Source organism: Phacochoerus africanus, chromosome 3 (genome assembly GCF_016906955.1).
Source record: "Phacochoerus africanus isolate WHEZ1 chromosome 3, ROS_Pafr_v1, whole genome shotgun sequence".
NCBI lineage: Eukaryota > Metazoa > Chordata > Mammalia > Artiodactyla > Suidae > Phacochoerus > Phacochoerus africanus.
In genome coordinates, this window is record NC_062546.1 from 30,888,915 (window position 1) to 30,901,776 (window position 12,862).

Sequence of the window (12,862 nt, forward strand, 5' to 3'; positions counted from 1 at the left end):
TACACAGATGTTATCATGAGACACATCACTACAGAATTACTCCCTAATTTACACGGTATAACCTGCAGGTGCTATAGGAATATGGTACTTGTAGGGGGAAATCAGTAGGCTAGGCTTGGAGGAGGCAGAACTTCATCTTTGCCTGAAAAGGAAGACAAGATTTGGACAGAAAGCACCCACACAGTATCTTTTCTTTCATATTTCATTAGCGCTGCTGAATGTATACTTAATGCAGTAGTATGATTCTACTGGACTCCTAATTCCTACTCCAGTGCAATTAGCTTCTCTGCAAAGGAGTCTAAGGTGAGAAGTCAAGTAATCTAAAGTCCAGCATTATCACCTAAATATCAGAAAGTATTTCTCAGGGTCTTAATAATGTCACAAAAAAGTCTCAATTAGTCTAAAAGAACCTCAACACGAAATGCTGAGAGACAGGGATCAAGTATGTTATCAACACAGTAACTCCTCACAACCTAAACAAATTACCCACTCTCTGTAGAAGAGGTAACGCTACTACTTGTCTACTAGTGATGGTGGGGGGCATGTATCTACACCAAGTCATCCACGCCTGCCTACCCAGTTCCAAAAGCTCACTAAAATTAAGGCGCAGGCAGTAGCCACAGAATGGACTCAAGGTATAACTTGTTCCTACACATACTACAACCAGAATATTGGCTGGATGTCCACCATCCTCTTATACACTGCTTGTCAATTTTCTTTGCATGAGGATGCATTGGGGTAAACAGAGGACTCGGCTGTGGCTGGGAACAACCGGCCTAGAAATTTTGGCTCCCTAAGAAGATGCCAGCCCATCCCAGGGACCAATATTTTTGTATATCTAAACCCATTTCCCTGGCCCATCAGTGTGTCTGCAGAATATAGACCAGAAAACTTTGTTCTATCCCATTTGACAAGAAACTCATGCCTTTGGTTTCTGTTTTGTTTGGGTTTTTTTTTTCCACTTTTTGAGCCACACCCTCAGCATAAGGAAGTTCCTAGGCTAGGGGTCAAATCAGAGCTGTAGCCACCAGCCCACACCACAGACACAGCAACAAAGGATCCGAGCTGCATCTGTGACCTATACCACAGCTCACGGCAACGCCGGCTACTTAACCCACTGATCCAGGCTAGTCCTCGTGGGTACTAGTCAAGAATCCTTTCCATTGTGCCCTGATGAGGACTCCTGGTTTTTTCTTTTTTAATGTTTGTTTTTATTTTCATAAGCTTCTGCTAAATAAAGGCGTAACAAAGGCCTTGGAACACAGAGAAGCCACTGAAAACCTGGTCTGTGTCCAGGCAGGCTTGTCCTCAGCTCCCATTTCTATGTGAGGTCAGAGCAATCTCAGCCACTTGGAGGAAGCCTTCTTAACCTCAGGAAGCCTTCTTAACCTCACTCTCCATGGCCCAGCTAAGACTCTGCACCAGGGGTGCCAAGACATGGGACTGCAGCCATGGTGGGCCTGCTACAGTTGCCTAGGCTACCTGCAGGTTGACCAGTCTTGAAAAGACTAATTTTCTCAGGTAAGAGGTGGGCTGCTTAAGACTCTCACTCATTCCTGCATCACCCCTTGTAGGCGTCCTCTACAGGCCATTGCCTGCCAGCTGACCTGTAACAGCTCTGCTTACCGTCTTCACAAAGTATAAGCTATCTTCACTGTCCAGAGGCACGATTCTAAAAGAGGAAAGTGATGGGAGAGACATATATTGAATTTACGATGCTCTGTTTTTTTTTCAACTAAAAAGCAACTCACAGACTCAGATCTCTCTCAGGAAGTTTTCAAAACACTGTTTGCATGGATGCAAAATTCCCCTTGGAGGGGATCAGATTCACCCCCAACCCCACCCTAGCCTTTCCACAAAAGCATTCAGGCAGCTCTGAGCTCAGCCCTGGAGTAAGGCCACTGCTAGGTGTGGAACTGTGAGACCATCCATGCCAGCAGATACAGGTAGTCTTTTTGTTGCTAAAACTTGCCCCAAATGAGGGACACACTATGAACATACACTTACCTCCCCAGATTATTCACAGCATGGATATGAAAAGCCATCTTGGAGCTGTAGACCCAAAACAAAGTAAAACAAAAGTCAGTCTGCTCTTGCAAGCACTGTGTTGGCATCCTCCCCAGACACCTGCCGCTGCAGTGCACCTGTGCTGGGCCCTCACAGCCATTGGTGAGGTGTGCATCGTCCTTACCTGCCCCAGGTATCATTCCATCAGCAAATGTGGGGCCAGTATCTGACTCCAGTCAGATTCTCAGAGCTGTCTAGACTTGGATATAGCAGGAGATTGTTGTCCATGGCAGACAGAATAAACCTGTACTTGTCCTGGGCCTCTGGCCCATAGCCTCAGCATATTCTCCTCATCTTCCTTCTCTTCACCATCTCTGTGTTCAAACTGCCACCCTGCTCAAAGCCAGATCGCTACCCACAGTCAACTGCTATGTAATAAGGGGCATGGCCAGCCTTCAGAGCTGAGGAATAACCAGAAAATCCTTGTGGCTTCAAAAGAAAGCCCTTTTGCACAAGTTTAACTTTTTGCCTTAACAAGTACTGGTCAGTAGATTAACTTCTCACATTCCTCCTGGAGAAGACCTGCCCATCTGACGCACTTTGAGGGAGTGATCATGTGGAGAGAAGGGTGGGCTCTAGGGTGGAGGCCTGGCCCTGGCAGACTTGGCTCCTGTTACTTGGGTGTTCTCTCCTTGTTCTCTCCTCCAGTCAGGGTGGCAACACTTATGCCAAAGAGGCCTTGGGACTGAGAGGTAGCCTGCCCTGAAAAGGTGGAATGGGCTGGGCAAGGACCCAAAGACAGGAGGAATGGAACGACTCTATCGGCCATGCAGATGATGACAGAGGAGAATCCACTGAGACAGTACGACCATTCACTTGCCCAGTCACCCTATAGGACAGGAAGATGAGGAAACATGCACAGAGAGCTCCCTATCTTGCCCTAGATAACACAGCTGGAAAGCAAAGGAGTTTCCTCAAACTCAGGTCTGCCAGGAACAGACAGTGCAAGCCAGCCCATGGCCTTAAGGGGCCCAACTTCCTCTGGCCCTCCCCTCTCATGGCCTGAGGTATAGGATCCAGAAGACCCAGAAGACCTAGAAGAAAGGAAAAGAGACCTGAAGAAGCCCAAAGCTTTTCCCCAAAAGAGTTCTGGCTCTTTGCTCTGCTCCTGGAGCTGCAGCAACAAAATCCTTCTTCTTAGATCATTAACTGACTTAACTTTCTTTCTTTTTTTTCTTTTCTGTCTTTTGTCCTTTTAGGGCTGTAGCAGTGGCATATGGAGGTTCCTAGGCTAGGGGTCTAATTGGAGCTGTTGCTTCCAGCCTACGCCACAGCCACAGCAACGCCAGATCCGAGCCATGTCTGCTACCTACACCACAGCTCACGGCAACGCTGGATCCTTAATCCACTGAGTGAGGCCAGGGATGGAATCTGCAACCTCAGAGTTCCTAGTCGGGTTTGTTTCCACTGCGCCGCAATGGGAACTCTGACTTAACTTTCTATAAATGCTCCTTCTCACTACCCAGAACTCTAGATGTAAGAAAATATGGGGCATGGAGCTGAGGTACCACAGGGCACATCCCAGAAGTATTCTTAAAGAATTGGTGTATTTTGTCTCCTTTGTCACTCTGTGTACTTTTGTCCTCACATGGGACAAAAGGTTGAATGGACTGTGTTCATTCTTTGGCAAAGAACACAAAGAGATTTACTGTGATGTGCCAGGACATGTGCAATGGGAAGAGTGGCAGGAAGCCAAATTCCAAGACCCTGAGACATGGCCGACTCAGAGGTGTCTACCATCTAAGAGGCAGGTGAGGCCCAGGGCAAGTCTCTTCTAAGCAACCACTGTCATGTGCCTAGGGCCCCTGATCCTAACAAATGTCCCCAGCTTCATCTTTTTAACCTCTGAACCCAGGACTGTAAGGTCTCCATTGGTTCTAGCATTGATGTGCCTCCCATTCCAGCCTTACTAAGTGTATCTGACTCTTATATCGTTCCTCCCTTTCTGGCTCCTTGGCCTCTCAAATAAACCCCTGATCATGAATGACTCTCTTTCATACATCCTACTGATTTACTGGAACATTTCTCAAAGGGGAGACTGAATATCAAACACAAAGGAGAGAAAATGTGTTTTTTGTTGCTGTTGTTTTCTTAGGGCTGCACCTGTGGCATATGGAAGTTCCCAGACTAGGGGCTGAATCAGAGGTGCACCCGCTGGTCTATGCCACAGCCACAGCCATGCCAGTCTGAGCTGCATCTGCGACCTATGCCACAGGTCACGGCAACGCTGGAGCCTTCAACCCACTGAGCGAGGCCAGGGATTGAACCCATGTCCTCATGGATACTAGTCAGATTCTCAACCCGACGAGCCACACGGGAATCCCAAAAAAGGTTTTTAAAACACAAACATTAAAGTTTTATAGACAATATCAGCCATTACTTACCGTAGGGTTGCCTTAAACTGCATCAACTCGAAAGAGTTTAACCCAGATCCCAGGGTCTGCTCAGCTACCTCCTTGGCCTATAAAACCAGTAACAAAACAGGGACAATTAGCTTTCACAGCAGGAAAGAGTATCCTTTCTGACAGGAAGAGTCCTTCTAACATTTGACCAGGAGAACTCTGTGCCCATTCCCTCTACGTGACTACTTTGCACACATCCACAGATCAAAGTGAAAACATCTTCTTAAGGGAAATAGGTGCCTGCTTTCTTCAGGCTGGGTTCATAAGAAAACACTTCATTCAGGCAGGTGGGCACTGGAACCTGATCTGCTGGAGAGCTGAAACCTGCTGGGACAGTGCCATTGTGAGGTTTAGAAAAGTGCTTTTCTCCTCCCCTCTCCCCTGGCCCTCGGGGAGGGAGGGACCGAGGCCCTCAGTGTTTTTGCTTAGATGCTAAGAATATTCAAATAATTGAAATTACAAAAGATCAGTTAAAAAACAAAGGTGCAGAACTGTTATTGAAGGATAACCAACTGTTTTGCACAGGCTTTCAGTTAAAGGGCTGAGAAATCCCAAGTACTAATATCAGTGAGGAGGGCAGAGGGCCAGGTCCTGGAGACTAGACTGCACTCTCTTTGATATCTACAACACAACCTTTCCAAGGTCAAATGGCTTGTTTCAGGAAAGGTCCTACTGGAGGCATCAAGACGACTCTTCTTATCTCATTATTAGGTCAGATACGGAATCCAACTCAGAAAAACAGGTTAATAATGGCAAAACAGCAAGGACATTAATGGTCAGAGAATGAGAACACATGTGCCTATCTAGGAAAGGAAAGTCAGATTTTCCAAACTTTAATTTTTGAAAACAAAAATTATAGGAAATCAAACTATATGGTTCAAAACAAACTTATCTAACTTTATTGAGTCACAGTAAAATAGTCTATATTTTGCTTTAACTTTTAAAAGCCTTTTAAAAAAACTACTAGGTAAAACAATAAACTACAGAACGACTCTTCTTTAATACAACCAGATATCTACAAAGAAGTGTGGATTAGCTATCATTCATAAGACAACAGCAGGTTACAGGCATCACAAGCTCAGCTCTCTAAAGGCACCTCTTTTGTGCCCAAGCTCACATAAAACTAAGTACTATAAGGTCTCCAAAGAAAAACTGAGGGATAAGAAGTTTTACATTAAAATAACTACTAAGTTTTACATTAAATTACCTTTGTTAGACTGGAAGTTTTAGCATAACATGCAATGGCAGCCAAAACAGCCTCAATAACAGCAGCATAGACCTGTGACAAGAGCCTACTTTAACAACAAAAAATAAGGGTTAACTACAGCATCACAAAGTTTCATCAAAAGCTGCGTGCACATAAATGACATTCTCTAAGAAACTGATTTTTAAATAAAATGACTAAAGTATAAAAACAGAACTTGACTTCTAAACCTTTTAAAATCTATGTGCCCCATTCCAATTTTTACTTTGCTCTTATAAAAAGATAAAAGAATTGATAAAAAGAACTGGCTCTTCTTAATTCTGCTTAAAAGACCAACCCTCCCTGCTGTGATCCATCAGAAGAAAATGATATGGGCTCCCTGATCCTCTAAGAGGAACTGAAAGGTGTCTTTTTGGGGTTTTTTTTGCCTTTTTACGGATGCACCTGTGGATATGGACGTTCCTGGGCCAGAGATGGAATAGGAGCTACAGCTGCAGACCTATGCCACAGCATAGCAACACCAGATCTGAGCTACATCTGTGACTTACACCTAAGCTTTTGCCAACACCAGATCCTTAACCTACTGAGCAAGGTGAAGGATCAAACCTGCATCCTCAGAGACTATGTTGGATTCTTAACCCACTGAGCCACATGGGAACTCCCTTGAAAGGTATGTTAACGCAGACTTGCTGCTTTTCCAGGAATCAACTACACCACACCTTCAAGTCTCCTCCTCAGGCCTGCTAAGGGCTGGCTGCTACTGGAACCTCAGGGTGGGAGCCCTCAGGGGACAAAAGAGATTATCCAACTGACAGCCACAGACCGCCTTCTAAACAGCTTACCTGAATCTAGGGAATAGAAAATGCTTTTGAGGGGAAGAATTCCCAGCCCTGCCCAATCTTTCTCTTCCAGTCTGACTTCTCACTTCCCGAAGTCATTATAAAAAAGGTTTTTTCTTTGCTAGATGAAGACTGCCATGAATATCCCTAGAAAATCCAGGTCTGGTTCCCTTTTGCGTAAGGTTTTACCACCGCTGCATTCTGGGTCAGCTAATTCTTTGTTGTGGGGTCTTATTCTGTGTATTACAGGATGTTTAGCAATACCCCTGGCCTCTTGGTAGTGCCCGCAGCTGCAACAACCAAAAATGTTTCCAGACATTGTCAAATGTCCCTGGGGATGGGGTGCTGGGGAGGGACTGGTGGGTAAAATTTCCTTTGGTTGAGAACCCTTGCCTTAGGGGAAGGAGATCCAGAATCTTACTGGGATAATTACAGAGAGAGGGGGCTCACCCATGAGGCCCCGAAAGGCAAGGGAGATATCCGGCAAGTAACTGCCTTACCTAAGAATATGTCTGTTTTTAAGCCTGAGAATCTTCTCACAGGTAAAGGAAGGCAAAAAGAATTTGATAGCAGGAAGGGACACAGAAATGATCCGGTCTAACACTCTCATCTTAGAGAATAAACAAGTAGGGCCTACAGAAGTGGAATAAGTGTCCAAAGTCACAGAAAAACAATAGAATTGAACTCAGGTCTGCGCTCAGCCTGGTGCTTTGCCACCGTGCCACATCATACTGCCAACTCCTTCAATTTCCTCCTTGGCTCTCAAACCACACCTCTGCACTGTAGGTAAGAGCTGAGGTTGGGCAGAAGAAAGAGCGAAAGGACAAAATGACAGCTTCAAGGTTCAATATACCCTGAAGACCACCAGCCAGACCACAGCAGAGGGGCATGTCCTGGTAGGAAGGTGCCCAGCAGGGACACTGTCAAAGAGCTAGGCCACTTCCAGGTATGACAAGAATCCTCCCTATCTCAACACTAAGGGCAAAGCTTCATAGAGGCCAACACCAAAGACATATAAAGATACCCTTCCTCCCTCCTCACCCGGCCTAACTCAAACATCATTCAATACCAACGCTGGTCAGGCAGACTCCCTGGTTTGGCCTTCTCCTCTATAGACCTTTATGCAAGAGCTCAATACAAAGCTACCTGGCTCTGACTCATAAAATGGCCTGGATGAGAGGCTTGAGACCCATGATTAGGGAAGGACTTGCTCTATGCCTGGATGGTGCTGTGTTGCCTTCACTAGGACTCCATCAGGCCCAAGTTCCGCCAGCTCTATGATCTAGAAAGTCACCTGACGTGGGCCCAAGCAGCTCTCAACACCAGTCCCTAAAGCAGGGCACCAATAGATTTGGTTCAGGCGAATTGTCTAAGGGTCCAGAATGAGAATCCAAGGCAATGGCTAAGCACAGGGGGCATGGAAGCACAAGCAGGTACAAAGCAAGATTATACTTATCTACCAACATGTGAGAATGTGAGTGACTTGCTGCTAAAATAAAGAAGACCCACAAAAGAGTTGTATATACATTGTAATTATAGCTACACGAAACCTAAATGTGTAATTAAAAAACAAACAAAAACCCCAAAAAGATACCCATTAAGGTATTAAAGGGTAGTGTCAAAGAAGAGGAAATGGCTGATCTTTTTAAAAAAGTTTTATTGGAATATAATTGACTTCTAATGTTGTATTAGTTTCAGGTATACAGCAAAATCATTTACACATAAATCTATTCTTTCTCAGATTCTTTTCCTATATAGGTTATAGAGTACTGAGTAGATTTCCCTGTGCTACACAGTAGGTTTTTGTGACTTATCTATTTTATACATATATTTTACATAAAGTAGTGAGTATGTGTTGATCCCAACTGATCTAATTATTTTTTCTCTATTTTCCAAATTTTCTGTAGTATGATTATATTACCATATATATATATACAATATTTCTTATAAAATAGCGCCCCATGGGCCCTACCCTAGAGGTCCTGATTCAGTAGTTCTGGGAACTGCTATATAGCTTGGGAAACATCTTCGAATAAAGACAATTCTCTGTGCCCTGTCACTGCTGGCCTTTGGGAAGGACAGACCTAATAAATTTAGGTTAGGATATATAATTAGGTAATAATAGAATAGTATGTTCGTATTTCTTTCTTTTTTTTCATTTTAGGGCTGTACTGGCGGGACATGGAGGTTCCCAGACTAGGGGTTGAATTGGAGCTACAGCTGCCAGCCTACACCACAGCCACAGCAATGCCAGATCCAAGCCACGTCTGCGACCTATACCACAGCTCACAGAGCGATGCTGGATCCTTAACCCACTGAGCAAGGCAAAGGATCGAATCTGCGTCCTCATGGATACCAGTCAGATTCATTTCCGCTGAGCCATGACGGAAACTCTGAATGTTCATATTTCTGAAGGAAACTTCCTTTATGGAATTAGAAATTCCAGGCCTATTATGGACTAATTACGTCCTCCCAAAATTCATGTGGAATTGTCTGTCGGGCCTTTAAAGAGGTAATTAAAGTTAAACGAAGTCATAAGGATGGGGCCCTAATCTAATAGGATTGGTGTCCTTATAAGAAGAAGAAGAGACACTGGAGATCCTTCTCTCCCTGAACGTGAGCACAGAAGAAAGGCCACGTGATGACACACAGAGAAGGTGGTGGTCTGAACTCCAGGAGAGAAGGCTCACCAGAAACCAAGCCTGCTGGTATCTAGACCTTAAGACGTCTACCTCCTAGAATTGTGAGGGAAAAATTCTATTGTTTAAGCCACCTAGTCTGTGGTATTTTGTTATCGCAGCCCAAAAAGACTACTATAAGCATTAATGACTTTATTTCCTGTCTTCGATTTCCTGCTATATGTGGGAGTTGGGATGGGGGGAGAAGGCAACACTAGGTCCTTTCTAAAGCTGCACAGCCTGAGTTGAGACTCTAATTCTAGCTCTGCTCCACAAGCCTGAGTGTCAAATTCAGAGGAAACACTTCTCAGACCAGATGTGCTTTTCATACAGATTCTCCCAATGGGTTTCAGGATGTTTTAAGCTTTTGGCAAGCCCCTAACAAAAAATGCACTACCTAGAAGATATACTAAGAAGAGTCACGCCATTTAAATGCATGCGTCTGCAGGTAGGAAGTCTCTGAGTTCTGGAGAAAGGAACAAATGGCAAATCTGGCGGTCTCTAGCCTGGAAGTCAAGATTAGAGACAGGGACTGGGACATCCTGGAAGACTATAGAGCTCTGATCACCTCTTAACCATATGTCCTACCCAGTGCTGATCTCAAAAGGAGGCAGATAGGACAGTCACAACTTTTGAGTAACTCAACTTTGAGAAAAAAAAATGTGTAATAGAAATGAAGACTTACATTTGTTCAGTTTTCTTGGGCACCTTGTTGTCATCTCCTGTGAAAAAGGACCATGTATTTAGAATGTGATGAGATTACGGAATTCCCTCTGTGGTATGGTGGGTTATGGGTCTGGGGCGGCCACAGCTCTGGTGTAGGTTACAACTGTGACTTGGATTGGACCCCTGGCCTGGGAACTTCCATATGCTGTGGGTATGGCAAAAAAAAAAAAAAAAAAAAAAAAAAGGAAAAAAAAAGTTGTGATGAGATTACAGGAGATAGAAAGACTTCACAAGGAGGCTAGAATTTCTTAATTTAAAGATGTCAGGAACGCTTTTGTTTTGAGGTACATACATTACAAACACAAACAACAGTGAAAGCTAGCTTCTCCCAGGATGCTCCTAGACCTTCATCCCTGACACTTACTTTGAAATTCGCTTAGCATCACCACTAAACAATAGAGAAAACATGCAGAATCTTAGGCTCTGGAATATTTTTGTCTCTATTTTCAATTTTTTAAACTAGAAGGTATAAGTAAGCAGGTTCATTTCTGCCTCTTTTTTCATCTCCTTAATTATCAAACCCAAGGAGTTCCCTAGTGGCTCATGGGGTGAAGGATCCAGCATTGTCACTGCTGTGGCTCTGGCTCCTGCTGTGGCATGGGTTCAATCCCTGGCCTGGGAACTTCTGCATGCCAATGGCGTGGCCAAAAAAAATTATTCAACCCATGTCATGCTTCTTTCACAGTTTCCTGGCTTATTTAACAACACTCAGAAGAAAACCTGGTTTCTGATGCACTCTCCTCTGTGCAACAGTGCTGGGACCCTCATTCGTTCGACAGGCTCTTCTCCACATCTCTTTGGATATCTGTAGGCTCTTGTTACCCCAGCAAGGAGGACAGCCTCAGTCAGCCTGGCCTTTCTGGATGCCTCCTCAGCATGGGGCACTTGCTCCTGTCAATGTTCTCAGCTCATGGGTATCCTTCTACCATAACCCTCCTCACTTTCCTCACAAGAACAACAGGCTGAGTCATCCAAACTCCCGTCACAGCCCTACCTCTTCCCGCTCTCCAACTACAGCTGACTCATCTTTGCCTTCCCTCTGATACCAAGAACACAGTCTTACACAAGGTTAGACATACTATATATTGAGATGATAATTATTTATCCTGAAATACACTGTGTGAGAAATATGTTAGGCACATCAACTCTCCATCTGGAATCAAGAGGGAGTTAGAGGCTATGAGTTTCTGAGGAAAGTAGTAAATCCTGAGACCATTCTAGTTCATGGGAGAAACTATTCATTAGATAAGTTGATGAGACCACAACTTACAGGGACTTACCCAAGTAAGGAACATGAGTAGCTCCAAAAAAGTATGTCCTTGAACAAGCAAGAGGTCCCTTTGGTGAAACACACTGTACTACCTGGATGTCAGGGAAAAAAAAAGTAAAGAAGCAAGGACTTAGTGTGTACTGTTAGAGAAACAAAAAGTGTATCGTTAGTGGAAATCAATTTTACTTTACCAACAGCTGATTTATTGTTCTTTAAATGCACAGGGGAAAAGGTGACCTTTAACTGTCATTTTCCCAAAGGTATCTTGTGTGTTATTTTTAACCTGAGATATGAGGCTGCCATTGGATCAGCCCAGGGCACCAGGGTAATTAACAACTGAGAAGGAAAAAAAGAGGAAATGTGCTTGGGTTTTGAGTGTCATTAATATCAATCCTGAAATTTAACAGTGAGGATCTTGGCTGACATGATATGCAGACGTGCATGGGGTGCAGCTACAAATTCAGGAACGGACGTGCTACTCAGGTCCCCATCTTCATTTGTATTTCATCTTTGTACAGAGGCCATCCATAAGAGAAAATAAGTTCTCTGGACTTTTAAATTCTTATTTTTCTTTCCTGTTTGGTTGTTCACTTATACAGATGGAAATGGATGTCCTTTTTTCATTTAAAAATCCAACATCTCATTGGGAAAATGCAAGTACAAAATGTAAAAATACTACCACAAAAACTAAAGGAAAAGAAATTAGCACGGTATATTAAAAATAGCTAATATGACACAAATATTCATTCCTTCTCTATTTTCGGCTACTGTTTAAGGATATCACAAGAAAATACATGGCATTTTTCTGTAATACTGTGCACACTGTGAATCCAAGTTATAGATTTGAAATAAAATTTTAATTCTAACCTAAAATTCACCATAGTGAATATAATCAATAATGCCATGATCCTAAATGAAAATTCATGTACACATTTCTAATTATTGGGTTAATAGGCTTATTTCCTTAATAAAAACATGGTCCTTGGATTTCCAAATTTTCCAAAACTAAAGCTTTTTTTTAAGGTGCTAATGTGTTTCAAACCTGCTTCCTCAGATGATGTCACAAATTTATGTAAGCACATATTAAATTTAAATTTATTGATGCTTACACTAAAAAAGAAATTGGTACAACGGAATTTGCAAATGTAATATACAACTGCTCAGGTAATCAGATCTGCTTGCTTTACATGTCACCTATTAATCTGTAAATTATGCACAGAAATGGGAAGGATTAAGTATGTCTCCTTGAAATAGAGCTGAATGAAGATGAAAGTTCATAACCATGGCCCCTACCACTCCAGAAGCAGGTCTCAGGTAAATTCTTTGATTTCATTAGGTTCCCATGTTTGCAAAATAACATCTCCAATTATTTTTATTTATTATTACCATTTTTTCTTTTTGGCCGTGCTTGTGGCAAAGTTAAATCAATACACTAATTGGAAAGGTTCCATTTATCTAGCTCCCCTCCTCCCTACAGGGTTGATAATACAATCAATTAAGCAAAAGGCAATGAAGCCACTCACCATGTGTTTGGCAAAGCTCCCACTGGGACCAGTGCTGCGTACCAGGTGCCCTTCAGAGGGGAAGTTAAAGTTGCCAGCATTCAGGTTTTCTCGGGTGGAATGATTACCAAAGAGAACAAATGGCTGCCTATTAGGGCTAGAGTGGCAAATCAA

The 12,862-nt window shown here is 43.3% G+C and overlaps 1 protein-coding gene across 3 annotated transcripts in view; it reads right to left on the reverse strand.

The window, feature by feature from the left end:
• The window catches only part of DNAAF9 (dynein axonemal assembly factor 9), a 154,200-nt gene that overhangs the window by 64,918 nt on the left and 76,420 nt on the right, over window positions 1–12,862 (reverse strand). For 2 of the 3 annotated variants that reach the window (XM_047771505.1, XM_047771507.1), the window contains exons 10-16: window positions 12,710–12,845; window positions 11,197–11,278; window positions 9,876–9,912; window positions 5,677–5,764; window positions 4,452–4,528; window positions 2,008–2,052; window positions 1,627–1,672 (exon numbers count right to left, since the gene is read on the reverse strand). In XM_047771505.1, coding sequence (XP_047627461.1) covers window positions 1,627–1,672; window positions 2,008–2,052; window positions 4,452–4,528; window positions 5,677–5,764; window positions 9,876–9,912; window positions 11,197–11,278; window positions 12,710–12,845 — 511 coding nt within the window. The remainder of the gene's footprint in view (window positions 1–1,626; window positions 1,673–2,007; window positions 2,053–4,451; window positions 4,529–5,676; window positions 5,765–9,875; window positions 9,913–11,196; window positions 11,279–12,709; window positions 12,846–12,862) is intronic. The other variant, XM_047771506.1, reaches the window with a different exon arrangement.